The 16,961-nt window shown below is 46.4% G+C and overlaps 1 protein-coding gene across 3 annotated transcripts in view; it reads right to left on the bottom strand.

Annotated features, from left to right (window-relative positions):
- Positions 1–16,961, bottom strand: part of PUSL1 (pseudouridine synthase like 1) — a 91,594-nt gene that overhangs the window by 42,660 nt on the left and 31,973 nt on the right. For all 3 annotated transcript variants that reach the window (XM_030222640.1, XM_030222638.1, XM_030222641.1), the window contains exon 3: positions 16,511–16,698. In XM_030222640.1, coding sequence (XP_030078500.1) covers positions 16,511–16,698 — 188 coding nt within the window. The remainder of the gene's footprint in view (positions 1–16,510; positions 16,699–16,961) is intronic.

Below are 16,961 nucleotides of genomic sequence, written 5' to 3'. Positions count from 1 at the left end.
AAGAGATTCCGAGTCAAACTTTAGTCGGACTTACCACTGATGGCTGCTCCCTCCAAGCTCACAGTCTCCACAAGTCTTAACACAGATGAGAAAGGCTCCGGACTAATACTCTGTCTCACACTCTCCAGCAAATTTCTTTCTTTCTTCTTCTTTTTTTTTTTTTTAGGCTATTGTGCTGGAAAAGGGGAGAGGTGACAGGAGGGAAAGACAGGATCTGAAGACCTCCAGATATGACTCTGGAGATTGAAGCCACCCGCAAAGCTCAACTAGGGACCAGCTGACCTAGGAGCTAATCACTCAGAACTAGAGGCTAAAAAGTGTGTCCATCCACCAGATAGAAAATACTGAGGAGCTGGACTGGATGACAACAGAGATATGTCTGGTCTATTCTTGACCCACTACAATCTGGTTTTCGCCCTCTCCACTCAACCGAAACTGCTCTTACTAAAGTCTCCAATGACCTATTACTGGCTAAATCCAGAGGTCTCTATTCCATCCTCATTCTTCTTGATCTTTCCGCTGCTTTTGACACTGTCGATCACAGCATACTCCTTGATATCCTGTCCTCACTTGGATTCCAGGGCTCTGTCCTTTCCTGGTTCTCTTCCTACCTCTCCCTCCGCACCTTTAGTGTTCACTCTGGTGGATCCTCTTCTACTTCTATCCCTCTGCCTGTCGGCGTACCTCAGGGTTCTGTTCTTGGTCCCCTCCTCTTTTCTATCTACACTTCTTCCCTTGGTTCATTAATCTCATCCCATGGCTTTTCCTACTATCTCTATGCTGATGACTCCCAAATCTACCTTTCTACCCCTGATATCTCACCTTGCATTCAAACCAAAGTTTCAGCGTGCTTGTCTGACATTGCTATCTGGATGTCTCAACGCCACCTGAAATTAAACATGACCAAAACTGAACTTCTCATTTTTCCCCCCAAACCCACCTCCCCACTCCCCCCGTTTTCTATTTCTGTTGATGGCTCTCTCATTCTCCCTGTCTCCTCGGCTCGAAACCTTGGGGTCATCTTTGACTCTTCTCTCTCCTTCTCTGCTTACATCCAGCAGACCGCCAAGACCTGTCGTTTCTTTCTTTACAACATCCGTAAAATCCGCCCCTTTCTTTCCGAGCACTCTACCAAAACCCTCATCCACACCCTTGTCACCTCTCGTTTAGACTGCAATCTGCTTCTTGCTGGCCTCCCACTTAGTCACCTCTCCCCTCTCCAATTGGTTCAAAACTCTGCTGCCCGTCTCGTCTTCCGCAGGGTCGCTTTACTCATACTACCCCTCTCCTCAAGTCGCTTCACTGGCTCCCTATCCGTTTTCGCATCCTGTTCAAACTTCTTCTACTAACCTATAAATGTACTCACTCTGCTGCTCCCCAGTATCTCTCCACACTCGTCCTTCCCTACACCCCTTCCCGTGCACTCCGCTCCATGGATAAATCCTTCTTATCTGTTCCCTTCTCCACTACTGCCAACTCCAGACTTCGCGCCTTCTGTCTCGCTGCACCCTACGCCTGGAATAAACTTCCTGAGCCCCTACGTCTTGCCCCTTCCTTGGCCACCTTTAAATCTAGACTGAAAGCCCACCTCTTTAACATTGCTTTTGACTTGTAACCACTTGTAACCACCTGCCTCCACCTACCCTCCTCCTTCCTGTACACAATAATTGATTTGATTTGCTTACTTTATTTCTTGTCTATTAGATTGTAAGCTCTTTGAGCAGGGACTGTCTTTCTTCTATGTTTGTGCAGCTCTGCGTACGCCTTGTAGTGCTATAGAAATGCTAAATAGTAATAGTAGTAGTAGTCAGCTCAATTTTCAGTTCTCTATCTCTACCTGCTGGTTCATGGACACAACTATATGACATGTTCTGGAATAGTGGGAAGCTACGTAATGGAAGCAGTACATGTACATCAATCTCATGCATGTTCATTGTGTCCCTCGAGGATCATGGTTGCCCACCCTGCTCTATAAGCATATTATTTTGTACTCTGTTACTGTAATCCAGGCAATATGACATAAGACAGGACATAGGCAGTTATTAAACTCCAAAGACAAAGAGAAAAGGTATAGCCACATTATAAATTTTGTGCACCTCGTGAGACCGTATAATCACTGTCAGCACCTTCCTCTTCCTCAAAGAGGTCACCAGGGGGTCCTTTTACCAAGCTGTGGGAAAAAGGGCCCTGCGCTAGTGGCGGGGCTGTTTTTCCCGTGAACTAGGGCTCTTTTTACCGCAGCGGGTAAAAGGACCCCAGGCGCACATGCGGTGGCTATGCGATGGGGAGCCCTTACCGCCAACCACTGAGGTGGCGATAAGGGCTCCTGTATTAACCCGGTGGTAACCGGGCAGTACGTGGCGATGCCCGATTACTGCCGGGTTACCGCCGCACAATCCATTTCCAGGGTTTTCCCTCGGAAATGGCGCGTGCTTGGGGCGGGACTACCGCCGGTGGTCACATTGGGCCGGCAGTAGTCCCGGAAGAGCAAACCCACGTTGGGCTTACCGCTGCTCTGTAAAAGGGTACTTTTTCCAGCAGCTTAGTAAAAGGATCCCTAATTTTGGAAGGATCTATAATTTTAGGCGAGCTACCATCAAGTATTTCCTGGCATCCGAGTTGTGCTATTAACACTGTAATAACATTTCCCTTCTGCTATGTTCTTTGGCTGTTTGAATGCTTAGATGGGTCTCGAGGAGCTCATCTGGAGAGCTGATGCTCCCCTCTCTCACGGCAGGGGTTCCTAGTACTTTTACCAAGCAGCTCTCATTCTCTGCACATATTCAACAGCTAAAACCTGTCATTTCTCTATAATATCAGCAAAATTCGCCCTTTCCTTTCTGAGCACACTACTAGAACCCTCATCCACACTCTTATCACCTCTCGCTTAGACTATTGCAACTTGCTTCTCACAGGTCTCCCACATAGCCATCTCTCTCCTCTTCAATCTGTTCAAAATTCTGCTGCACGACTAATATTCCGCCAGTGTCGTTATGCTCATATTAGCCCTCTCCTCAAGTCACTTCACTGGCTTCTTATCCGCTTCCGCATACAGTTCAAACTCCTCTTATTGACTTATAAGTGCATTCACTCTGCAGCTACTCACTACCTCTCCATTCTCCCTACATTCCTCCCCGGGAACTCTGTTCACTGGGTAAATCTCTCTTTTCTGCACCCTTCTCCTCCACCGCTAACTCCAGACTCTGTTCCTTTTATCTTGCTGCACCATATGCCTGGAATAGACTTCCTGAGCCGGTACGTCAAGCTCCCTATCTGGCCGTCTTCAAATCTAAGCTAAAAGCCCACCTTTTTGATGCTGCTTTTAACTCCTAACCCCTATTCACTTGTTCAGAACCCTTATTTTATCATCCTCACTTTAATATTCCCTTATCTCTTGTTTGTCCTGTTTGTCTGTCCTAATTAGATTGTAAGCTCTGTCGGGCAGGGACTGTCTCTTCATGTTCAAGTGTACAGCGCTGCGTATGTCTAGTAGCGCTATAGAAATGATAAGTAGTAGTAGCAGCTCTAAAACAAAGACACTACAGAAAAGGCTGCTTGTGGATAAAATGTCAAGAAAGAGGAATGCACGGAAAACCATTCTTGCAATTCCCCCAGACTTCATTCCCTGCACGCCCGGATTCCCTGGGGGTAAACTCCATGCCAGCTGTTGACACAGAACTGTTCATGAATTTCCAGCAGCAGGAAACAGACCAGGTTTCCTGAGATGTCCATCCTGTGTGTCATGACTTCACCAAGATTGTCTCCAGCAGATGCCCGATATCAAATTCTGTGTGTGAAGTTCTGAAGGACAAGGAAAACAGAGGAAGGACATACAAAGCTATTTTATGTCTTTTTTTTAATTTAATTAACTATACACACAATCTGTTATGTAACTATTTCATTTTCATAGCAGCTAGTTAATTTTTTTACATTTTCAGCCCATCTCCTCCTGTGTCTCCTTGCTTTGTTTCAAGTAGGCTCTTTTCCAAAATTTATGTGATATTGGCACAGTCTAATGACCTGTTTTCTGTAATTGTTTTTGTATGTTTAAAATATCCAGTAAATTGCTCAGTGGTTAACTGTATACTTTTGCAGAATGCAGAGCTTTTAAGGATGGGTCATTTTGTCTTTTGCTCTTGCCTAAAATGCAAGACGTGTCTGATGACTTGCCGATGGGATTCTAAAGGACACCATGTAAAAATGGGATCTTCATACCATCTGCATGAGGCTGCTCTCCTCTCATAGCAGTTCACATAAAAAGCTTTTTGCTTTCACATGTTCACTAACTGCAAAATAACCATTCCACAATTTAGAGGATGAGCCTGACAGATGTGAGAGCCTAAGGCACTGCCTTCCCATGTTTTGCTAATGAGAGAATCAGCCTTTTCGTTTTCTGCAATGTAACCTGACAGAGGGAAACACAGAAACATGTCGGCAGATAAAGACCATGTGCCCTATCCAGTCTGCCCATCCATGCCATCTACTCTCCCTATCATTTCATTAGACATTTCTATGTACTTGTCTCAAGCGCTCTTGAATTCAGACACAGTTTTCATCTCCACCACTTCCACTGGGAGGCCGTTCCATGAATTCATCACCCTTTCTGTGAAGAAGTATTTCCTCAGGTTACTTCTGAGTTTGCCCAGTTGTAACCTGGGTCTCGCCACCCAGACACTAGCTCAGTTCCCCGGGGCCAGAAATCAATCCTCAACCCCAGCTCAAAGACCCAGGCCACAGTGGTCTTCCATTTGTTTTCTCCTCCCCACACACGCAGTCATCAACTCTACTAATACTCATTTCTATAGCGCTACTAGATGTACACAGCATAGTACACATTACATGCAGGTACTTAGTTGAGCTTGGAAGTGGGACAAGGTCAGGAATAGAGATCTGGGGTATTGAGAAATGAAGAAGGGCTGTTTTTCAGTGGACTTTACCAGTCTGGGGGAGCAAGCATCCTCACACCCATTCCAAAGAACCACACTGCACTCCAGCAAGGTTATTTAATGCAAATTTAACTTTACTGAACTATTCTGTCACAGGCACTGCAACTATTATAACTCCCATCTGTACAGTAGAAATCCTCCTGTCCATTCAAGATTGTGTGATACAACCCCAACTGCTTTCCAACTTGATTGTCTTTGCAGTTTTCACATTTACACTACCTCCTGTCCTTTACCCATCTCTTTGGGCCAGTAACTAATCCAAGGCTGCTCCTCCTCCAACTCCCTCAGGCACAGACCCCTCTTGGCTGGCCTGCTTCCAGAGATGCACTTCTTGAGCTGCGCCCTGGCCTTGAACAGACTTCCCCTGCTCTGGTTCCTGCTCTCGGGCTGGGTTCCCCTTACCCACCCAGAGCGCCACACTCCTTCGCAGTTGCCACGTTTAGGGCAGCAACTACTCCTTTACTCAGTCTGAGTTTATTCTGCTTTCTAGGACCCCTCCCCCCTCCTCCAAGGGCCCTGGTGAGGGTTTAGGCAACCAAAGACCCTGTGTTCCCCACTGTAATCCCTTTTATCAACGCTAACTCCTCCCCAACTATCAATTTGCAGCACTGTTCAAATGCAAATTATTCCAGAACCCGCCCCCTTGGGCTGGATACCCACTCCTCTTACACCTCCACTCCTCCCCCCTCTTAGTATACAAGTGACCAAATCCCATACATGTGTGATGCAACCCAACTACTTTCCATGGGACTTGCGTTGCAAACCGTACGAGGAGAGACTTGCCGACCTGAACATGTATACCTTGGAGGAAAGGAAAAACAGGGGTGACATGATACCGACGTTCAAATATTTGAAAGGTATTAATCCGCAAATGAACCTTTCCCGGAGTTGGGAAGGTGGTAGAACTAGAGGACATGAATTGAGGATTGAGGTTAAAGGGGGACAGACTCAGGAGTAATGTCAGGAAGTATTTTTTCAAGGAAAGGGTGGTGGATACATGGAATGCCTTCCCGCGGGAAGTGGTGGAGATGAAAACAGTAATGGAATTCAAACATGCATGGGATAAACACAAAGGAATCCTGCTTAGAACTAGCGGAGACTGGGTGGCGATGCCGGTAATTGGAGAGAAAAACCAGTGCTGGGCAGACTTCTACGGTCTGCGCCCTGATCATGGCTGAATAGGTATGGATGGGCTGCAGTGTAAATTTTAAGGGGCTTCGACGTTAGCTTCAAAACCTTTAATACAGGAACAGTGCTGGGCAGACTTTTACGGTCTGTGCCCTGAGAAAGGCAGGGACATATCAAACTTGGGTATACATATAAAGTATCACATACCATGTAAAATGAGTTTATCTTGTTGGGGAGACTGGATGGACTGTTCAGCTCTTTATCTGCCGTCATTTCTATGTTACCAAGGGAAAGGTGGTACGTGTGTAAAGCACCAGGTTTAAACTCTAACAAAAGCATGTTCAAATATATTTATATTTAACTATGCCATGTTTTTGTCCTTGTAAAGATGTTTTGTAGTTCTGAGTCAATGGAATACCAGTTGCTAAGGTAACGCTTCTCTCTTTGGGGGACCTTCTGTACTAAGGACATTTTTCTCATTTTGAATGTATGGGAAACCAGCTTAGTACATCAGGTCTTCTGTGTTAGTTACAGGATAAGCAGCCATTCAGTGTTGCCTCTATACTGAACAGGTGCACAGTTATGTATAGGACTTCAATCCTGCTACAAAGAGCTTGCGATTCTACACAAGTTGTGACTTGGCTGCCTTCTGTTTTACTTCCTGGTTGCCTGCAGCCAATCTGCTCAGCCCTCCAACGTGCGGTCTTGCTGGAAGGGGTGGGGGACACAGAGCGGAGTCAGACCTAGTTCCTTCCTGACCATTTCCTATTTCTTGCTCTTTCCTGCAGCCAATCAGCTAAATCCCCACTACTGTGGCCTGCCTCAGGAGAGGTGGAGTGGAGTATACTGCTGGAATGTGATGTTAGCGCCACATTTCAGGAAGGAAACTACGCTAGCCTGTGTGATAAGAGGAAAACATATATATCCTCCCCCCCCCCCCCAAAAAAAAAAAAAAGAAGAAGAGAGAAAGTTGACATAAAGCCCTTTAATAATGACAGAATGTTTGGGGGAAGAATTGGTGCTGAAAGTGTGTAATACAGGAGCTGGTTTCCTATTTTTGAGAATTATTTTGTAGCTTGCTAAGATGGTCCTGGAAACAAGAGGTGGCAGCAGCTTGGGGCCCAGGAGGAGACTTTGGTAAAGTGTCTTCAGCTTTGATCAGGGCCCCAAGAGGTGACGGTGGTAATGGTAAAGTACTTTTGGCTCCAGCTGAGATCCAGAAGGTGTCATGAAGAAGAGTGCAGCAGCAAGAGTGGGGAGAGGGGGGGAATAGAAAAAGGACTGAGGGGGGAGACTGAAGGACAGTGCTGAGAGCTGAGAGGCAGGAAAGGTGGAAGTGGAGGCCTAAACAGGGGTGGGATAGGTAGTGGAGGAGTGGCCTAGTGGTTAGGGTGGTGGACTTTGGTCCTGGGGAACTGAGGAGCTGAGTTCGATTCCCAGCACAGGCAGCTCCTTGTGACTCTGCCGCATTGAGCCTGCCATGAGTGGGAAAGCGCGGGGTACAAATGTAACAAAAAAAAAAAAAGAATTACAGTCACACTGGTATACATCCCAGCTGTCTTGAGCCCCCACCTTCTCAGTTGTACTCAATAAAGGGAAGAAACTAGTTACTATCCTTATTCTCCTGCATTAATGAGCCACAATGAGACTGGTACTGAATAGATGTCCTTGAAGAATATCAACATTTGTACTCCATACTCGCAAGAGGGACCCAACTGCTGGTGACCTCAGATAGTGCAAAACAAAGGGGGGTGGGGGAGAGCGCCAAGGCTGATAATGCAGATGTTAACAGTATGAAGATATATATATATATGGACACCAGACCGAGTGCCTCAGATTTTGTTTTGCTTCCAAACTCTGTTGACTGCTGTCCCTTCTTATAAAGCCTCAACCACATGAAAGTGCATTTCTTCTCTAGCAAACATAAAAGGAATTTAGCCTGTGCTGTGAAATATTTTTCTTGGGGAGACAATGGCTTCTCGGTTTGCTTTCACCTACAGTGGGGGAGTCACTGATCAGCACTCTCTATTAACACAAAGCAGATGAATTGGTGGGCTATTTATTTTATTTAATTTTAGCCCTGCTTTAGCTTCTGCACAGCCCAGGGGTTAGGACCGTCCATCTCTGGCTCCTGCATTTTAAGCTGGGTAGCACTGGGGGAGACGAGAGGCTGGGGACAAGTAGTGACACCTGTGCACTGACTGAGATCTCTGGCTGTAATTCTTTCCAGAGGAGAAGATCCTCCAGCAACATGACTATAAAGGTCTCCCTGTCACCAATGGCTGATGCACGTGGTAAAAGAACCAAATTGGTGACTAGACAATGATCGAGTGCCAAACCACATTTCCTGCTATTTGGGGGTGGGGGGGGGGAAATACTCTCAGCTATAATCCTGCCATGCAAGCTCCATCTCTGCTTTCCAGCACGGGGAAGGCCTCACACATTGGCTCTACACACTAACCACAGCTCTTGCCACTTAGACTTACTCTTGCAAAACCAAGGGAATGCTAATAATTCAATTGATGTTTGCAGTCCAGATGACAGCTCTAAAGGGCTGTTTCTAACTTTATCTGATCTCTGCTTTTTGTTATAAATGCACAGCCCATATTTATGATTGCAATGCAAGGCAATTTCTTTTGCCATGCAAGATGAATAGTAAAATAAGAAGTTTCTCTGTATTTGAAACACGTCAGGTAGATGATTTCATGAATGGAACAGATCCAGTGAAAACTGTTGAGACATTCCATGACCTCGTACTTCCATCAGTGATGCTCTCATGCTAGATGAAAACTTGTGCATTGAAGACACGCATAGCAGATGATGGCAGATAAAGACCTACATGGTCCATCCAGTCTGCCCAACAGTCATATTCATTATCAATTCATGATTAAAACTGAAACTCCAACAGTATTACTAACAATATTTTACTCACTAAATTGAACTTTAAGGTGTCTTCCCCTCCCCCACTGAGAAACACAGCACCCGCACTCAGATCAGGATTAGTACCACATTCATATCATATGCCATGAGTGCGGGTGCTGTGTCTTTGCTGTTTTCGGGACACAGACCATAGAAGTCTTTGCCCTACTTCCCAATTACTGGAGTTGCCTCATAAGCACCACTCCTGCCTATCATTAGCTACATATTTTATTATCACAAGTACAACAGCCCCTACATTTGGAACTATGGTAAAGAAACAAAGAACCCCTAAAGCTACTGCTTTCAGTACAGCTTCTACCACTGTCAAGACCAAACCCTTGGACCAAGTCAAGATTCTGGTTTCATGTGATAAATGTACATACATTGAGTCCCTTGTGAAATAAAGTACAAAAACTAAGAGAAGAAGTGGTAAGACTAAGAAACATCTGGGACAACCAGAAATTTGACCCAGAGACGCAGGTCAAAACATTGAGGATTGCCAGCAAAGGGAGAGAAGATCTTGGGCAGACAGAGCACAGCTGGAAGCAGGTCACCAAGTCCCACAAGATCAATCCTCCAACTCCACCTTCTATTCAGCTAAAGAATCGGTTCACAGCCCTGGAGGTAGAAGAGCTAGAAACATCTAAAGAACAGGAGGAAACAATGACCAAAAATGCCATCAAGGTGGTGGTGGTTGGAGATTCACTTCTCAGGGGTACCAAAGCGCCCATCTGCTGGCCAGATATGTTGTCCAGAGAGGTGTGCTGTCTGCAGGGTGCCAAGATTCGCAATATTGTGGAAAGATTTCCTAGACTTATCAAGCCTACAGACCATGCTCCTTTGCTACTCACCCATGTTGGCAGAAATGATAGAGCTAAGTTTCCTACTGAACATATCATACGAGACTTCGTGGCTTTGGGTCAGAGGGTGAAGCATCTAGGTGCCCAGGCGGTGTTCTCATTGATCCTCCCTGTCGAAGGCAAAGGTCAAATGAGAGAAGTTTGCATCTTGGAGATAAATGCGTGGCTGCGTGGTTGGTGCCGACGAGAGTGCTTTGGTTTCGTAGACCATGGGATGATTTTCCAAGAGGTGATGGTGTCCAGCTGTAAAGGAAGGGAAGGAGTGTCTTCAGCAACAGGCTGGCTAAAGCACTAAAGAGGGTTTAAACTAAAATTGATGGGGATGGGTATGAAAGGCCACAAAGCCATAATTAACCAAAGGAAGGAAGGACATCTAATGCCTCTATAGAACTGATTAAAAAGAGTAAAATCTGGAAAGCCTTGTATACCAATGCCCGTAGTATGGGAAACAAACTTCCAGATCTTGAGGCTACAATGATGGAAGCAGACTTGGATTTAGTGGCGGTCACGGAGATGTGGTTCATGGAGAACCATGACTGGGATGTTGCTATACCTGGCTATAATCTATTCAGGAAGGACAAAGTAGGAAAAAAGGGTGGAGGTGTGGCATTATATGCTAAGAATGATATCCAAGTGACAGAACTGCAGGACATGTGGGGTATGGTAGAAGCGCTGTGGGTTAAACTGGAAAGAGAGATGAGAAAATGTATCTATATCGGAGTGATATACAGACCTCCCTCTCAGTCGGAGGAACTGGACAGGGACTTAATTGAAGACATCCACAACATAGCTAGGAAAGGGGAAGTACTACTGATAGGTGACTTCAATATGCCGGATGTTGATTGGGGTGTCCCGGCTGCGGGGTCATGTAGAAGCAAAGAGATCTTAGATTCCCTACAGGAAGAATTGTTCCAGCAGTGGGTAACGGAACCGACGCGGGATGGAGCTGTTCTGGACCTGATGCTTACGAATGGAGAGTACCATTTGGCATCTAGTGATCATCGTATGGTATGGTTCAATATTAAAACAGAAGAGAGGGCTCATTCGAGATTGAAGGTCCTGGATTTCAAAGGAACTAACTTTGCCAAGATGGGGGAATTTCTCAAGGAACAGTTAGCGGGATGGGAACAGCTGAAGGATGTAAAACAGCAATGGACAAGACTGAAAGGAGCTATATTAGAGGCGACTAACCTTTATGTTAGAAAATTACATAAAAGTAAAAGGCCTCTCTGGTACTCGAATGTAGTAGCTGAAAAGATAAGGGAAAGGAGGCTAGCCTTTGCACGTTATAAGATGACTCAGAAAGATGAAGATAAATAAGCGAAGAGAAGCTGGAAAAGCTATCAGGTAAGCGAAGTGGCAAATGGAGGAAAAGATAGCTAATATGGTAAAATTGGGGGACAAGACCTTTTTCAGATATGTAAGTGACAAGAGGAAGTGCCAAAATAGCACTGCGAGGCTCAAAGCTGAGGGAGAGAAATATGTGGAAGATGATAAGGATAAAGCTAAACTGCTTAACAATTATTTTAGCTCTGGGTTCACGAATGAAGGACCGGGGGTAGGGCTGCAGAAAACAAAGGCTAAAGGGGATGGATTTATGGTAGACCAAGATCCGTTTACGGAGGACTGTGTTTGTGAGGAGCTTGCCAAACTACAAGTAGACAGAGTGATGGGGCCTGATGGGATACACCCGAGGGTGCTTAAGGAACTCGGAGAAGTTCTGTCGGCTCCGCTGACGGACCTCTTCAATGCTTCCTTAGAAACTGAAGTGGTCCTGGTGGACTGGAGAAGGGCGGATGTGGTTCCTTTGCACAAGAGTGGAAGTAAGGAGGAGGTTGGGAATTACAGACCTGTCAGTCTGAACTCGGTGGTGAGTAAACTAATGGAAACGCTTATAGAGAGGAGGATTGTGACATTTCTTGAACTACATGGAATGCGGGACCCGAGGCAGCATGGCTTCACTAGTGGCAGGTTGTGTCAGACGAATCTGTCTTCTTCGACTGGGTGACCAAACAGTTGGATGTGGGAGGGGTGCTTGATGTGGTATACTTAGATTTCAGCAAAGCCTTTGACACGGTTCTGCACAGGCAACTGATAAATAAATTGAGAGCCCTCGGTGTGGCACCTAGAGTAACTGATTGGGTAAAAAAACTGGTTGTATGGTAGGAGACAAAGGGTGGTGGTAAATGGAGCTTGCTCTGAAGAAAAGGATGTCGTCAGTGGAGTACCGCAGAGATCGGTCCTAGGGCCGGCTCTTTTTAACGTCTTTGTGAGCGATATTGCGGAAGGGCTGTCTGGTAAGGTTTGTCTCTTTGCGGATGATACTAAACTCTGCAACAGGGTGGACATCCTGGAGGGTGTGAATGACATGAAGAAGGACCTATCGAAGCTAGAGGAATGGACCGATATTTGGCAACTAAGGTTTAATCCCAAAAAATGCAGGGTCATGCACATGGGTCGCAAAAATCCAAGGGAACGGTACAGTATAGGGGGTGTAGTGCTTCAGTGTGCGAAGGAAGAGCGGGACTTGGGGGTGATTGTGTCTGATGACCTTAAAGCTTTCAAACAGATAGAAAAAGCAACGGCCAAAGCCAGAAGGATGCTTGGGTGCATAAAGAGAGGCATGACCAGCAGGAAAAAGGAAGTGATAGTGCCGTTGTATAAGTCTCTGGTGAGGCCTCATTTGGAGTACTGCGTGCAGCTGAAAGATATAAACAGGATGGAGTCGGTCCAGAGGGCGGCTACGAAATTAGTAAGCGGTCTTGAATGCAAAAATTACAGGGACAGGCTTAGGTACCTCAACATGTATACGCTGGAACAGAGGAGGGAGAGAAGAGACTTGATAGAAACGTTTAAATATTTCAAGGGCATTTATGTACAGAAAGAGAGCCTTTTTCAAATGAAGGAGAGCTCTGAAATGAAAGGGCATATGACAAAGTTAAGAGGGAATAGGCTTAGGTGTAACCTAAGGAAGTATTATTTCACAGAAAGGGTGGTGGAGGCGTAGAAAGGCCTCCCGGTGGAGGTGGTGGAGTCAAGGACTGTTCCAGAATTTAAAAAGGCATGGGATAAGCATGTGGGATCACTTAGGAACAGGAAGAATTAGGGGTTACAGAGGATGGGCAGACTGGATGGGTCATATGGCCTTTGTCTGCCCTCATGTTTCTATAAGGTCATTTAAGTTTTGTTTTGATATCAACCTCAATAGGGAGGTAACACCACATTTTACAACTGATACAGCTTGGCATTCCAAGTATCTACCACTCTTTTTTCACGGAGAGAGTGGTAGATACTTGGAATGCCCTCCCGCGGGAGGTGGTGGAGATGAAAACGGTAGCGGAATTCAAGCATGCGTGGGATAAATATAAAGGAATCCTGTGCAGAAGGAATGGATCCTCAGAAGCTCAGCCGAGATTGGGAGGCGGGGCTGGTGTTTGGGTGGTGGGGCTAGTTCTGGGCAAGATTTCTACGGTCTGTGTCCTGAAAATGGCAGATACAAATCAAGGTAAGGTATTCACAAGAAGTAGCACATATGAGTTTATCTTGTTGGGCAGACTAGATGGACCGTGCAGGTCTTTTTCTACCATCATCTACTATGTTACTATGGATAGAACTACTGGCCAAACTGACCTCTGAAATATTACACACAGCTACTCGAAACATATTGGATACTCCCGAGGGTATCCTGTACAGTTGTGCCAAGCACTATTCCCCACGGGCACACTACTTTAGCACACAGAATTTGGCTGGCAACAGAAATGTTATAATACCAGTGGGGAAGAAGACAAGAAGAGATTCATGGTGTCAGCCAAGGAGGTTTAATGACAGAAGATGGCATGAGCCTATCTGGCCCATAATCTGGGCTGAATGCAGTAGGCGGAGCTTGCCGCCATATTGATCAGAACTGGGGCTGTACATCATTTAAAACTTTTAAATGCGCGATTAACCTCATATAGTGTACTCCTCACATTTTCACCTGTATAGTGCAAATATAGACTGCAGATGCAAATTCTCAAAACTGACACTTCAGTTACCTTTGTTGTCCAGTGATTTTATTTTTCTAATCATCTTATTCCATGTCTCTGTTTCTGTTCCTCTGTTTGTGCTCTGAACTCTATTTTCAGGGACTCCTCTCTCCTCACTATTTTTCTCTCCTTCACTTCTACCCCTGCAGCTTTTTCTCTCCAGCAACTGGGGATCAATCCTGCCCTGAGTACACCCCTAGACAGCCAGGGATTGTAAGGCGGGTCTGAGGGAGGCCCCTACAAGTGGCCAGGGGAGAGAGGCAACTCCTGTTCAGATGGGTAGGGGACGGAGAGGCAAGGAAGGAGGCAAATCGGACAAAGCACAAATTTTCGGCTTCTACCAAAAACACATGGCTGAAACCAAAACTGGGCAGAAAAGGGATTTGGGGCCAGTTACGGCATCATATCCAAAACAGAGACTCAGTCGGCCTCTAAATGACATTTCTGACCATGTCTGCAGAATTGTATTATTTATACATGAAAGTGCCTTTCTTCTCTAGCAAACATAAAAGGAATTCTGCCTGTGCTGAGAAATATTTTTCTTGGGGAGACAATGGCTGCTCGGTTTGCTTTCACCTACAGTGGGGGAGTCACTGATCAGCACTCTCTATTAACACAAAGCAGATGAATTGGTGGATTATTTATTTTATTTAATTATAGCCCTGCTTTAGCTTCTGCATAGCCCAGGGGTTAGGACCGTCCATCTCTGGCTCCTGCATTTTAAGCTGGGTAGCACTGGGGGAGACGAGAGGCTGGGGACAAGTAGTGACACCTGTGCACTGACTGAGATCTCTGGCTGTAATTCTTTCCAGAGGAGAAGATCCTCCAGCAACATGACTATAAAGGTCTCCCTGTCACCAATGGCTGATGCACGTGGTAAAAGAACCAAATTGGTGACTAGACAATGACCGAGTGCCAAACCACATTTCCTACTATTTGGGGGTGGAGGGGGCGGGGGGTTACTCTCAGCTGTAATCCTGCCATGCAAGCTTCATCTCTGCTTTCCAGCACGGGGAAGGCCTCACACATTGGCTCTGCACCTCTCAGAGGTAGCTTGAAAGTTACATTCAGTACAATACGTCCCCAGCCCTAGAGGGGCACAATCTAAGTTTGTGCCTAAGACAATGGAGGGTGAAGCGACTTGCTCAAGGTCACAAGGAGCATCAGAGGGATCTGAATCCCAGCTTTACTGATCCTCAGCCCACTGCTTTTAATCACTAGGCTACTCCTTCACTCCTCTCCAATAAACTTCAAATTTTGTACACAGAGTTCTTATTTTTGTTTTGTACGGAATTACTCCAGAAGTAACTAGACTGCTGCCCAATACCACTAAAGATGCATCAATTATCATCAAACCAACTGCTAGGTGCAATGTACATCAACCAAGCAACTCTGCGATATCACCAGCACATTCTGCCTCTCATCTGAGCTGCTCAATAATCACAAACATGATTCATTCCTCTTGAACACAAATAAGAGACAAATAAAATTCAGGAGGAAAAAGAGCAACACTGCAATAAGAACACAGTTATAGGTGCACGTTCCAGCACACTGCACACAAATGACAGAACTGTATGGACAGGAATCAGCAGGGCCGCCAAGAGACTGAGCTGGGCCGGGAGCAGGACCACCGCCGCCGGGCCCAGGGCAGAATTGTCGTCATCGCCACCACCGCCCGCCCAAAGTACCTTGGCTGGCCCTGACAGCTGCAGGCAGCGAGGCTCCTTCCTCTGCCCAGCATTGTCTGCCCCTGCGGCTGCTCTCCACAGGTCGCATATGCTCAGTCTCAAAACTGATCAAGCGCGGCCTGAGGGCCAAGCAGCTGCTAGGCAGGTAATGTAAGGAGGGCCCGGCCCCGGAGTTCTCTCTCTCCTGCTCCTGTTGGGACGCGATCACCCGGGTCCCATCAGGAACAGGAGAGAGAGAGAGAGACCCCTGCACAGAGTCCCCCCTGGAGGCCTGGGCCCAGAGAATTTTGCCCCCCCCCCCCCCCCCCCTCTCGGCGGCTATGGGAATCAGATTTTGTTGCATGCTTTTGGCTACCTCTTCTTTTGCTAAGCACAACACTTTTGAGCTCCCAGAACAGGCAGTTAAAAATGGCAGTACTGTATTCCCATTCCCGCTAAACACTGCCTGGAAAATGCACCAAAAACACTGGAAAGCTTCATGTGGCATAAATTGAAGGAAACCGGCTGAGGAATGTCAACCAAGCAGTTCTATAACCTGTCCCCAACCAGAACCTCTTTGGGCAAAGCAGTGCTGGAGGTTTGGGGGTGGGGGGTGACAGGTGACTGTTCAGTACAGCAATCGGCTGAGAACCAAAGATGTCAAGGTTCAAATCCCCCAGTCACTCAATCCTTCATTGCCTCCAGGTACAAACAGATTGTCATCCCTCCAGGGACAGGAAATACCTGTATCTTAAGCTACTATGGTGTGAGCTAAACCCAACATCCCTTCCCTTCCATACTTTCTGGAGATCTGAGTTTGATTCCCCATTCACTGGTTGCTGTGAATCTCTGAGCAAGTCACTTCATCACCCCACACTCATGAGAGGGTTCAGCATGACTCGTCAACCTCCACTAAAGCACTGGCTCAGTGACAGCAGGATTTCTGTTCCCACTGCAAAACTCACCTGATGGGTTCAGGCTTCAAGTTATAGTTGAGAGCACGGACTAGGACTTCCTCTGTGAATGGAAGCTTCCCCTCTGCCCTCTGGATGTCGGCATGGGCAGAATTGCAGAGTGCATGCACACCGCTGTCTGTTCGGCTGGAGATGAAGAACTTGATAGGGGTGACTGCTTTCAGCTTCTGTGCCGCTTGCTGCAGTAGTCAGACAAAGTAAGGACTTGTATAAGAGGTACATCAGATCAAGTCCCTGTATATGAGAGCTGTGAGAGCCTCAACATTCAAATACTCTCATTGGGCAGTGAGATCTACATGTCACAAAATCCCTGGGAGCTGAGCACTGACAGTCCACATCTCCTGGCCTGCAGCTCAGTGGCTGAACATCAGAGAGCTCCAATGAGGGTTTATGGCCTCTTAGTTTCTGGCTCCTATCCCTCAACTTAGTAGAGTCCAAAGCA

Source organism: Microcaecilia unicolor, chromosome 13 (assembly GCF_901765095.1).
Source record: "Microcaecilia unicolor chromosome 13, aMicUni1.1, whole genome shotgun sequence".
Classification (NCBI taxonomy): domain Eukaryota; kingdom Metazoa; phylum Chordata; class Amphibia; order Gymnophiona; family Siphonopidae; genus Microcaecilia; species Microcaecilia unicolor.
Note: the sequence above shows the minus strand (reverse complement) of the source record. Positions and strands in the feature narration are given on the sequence as shown.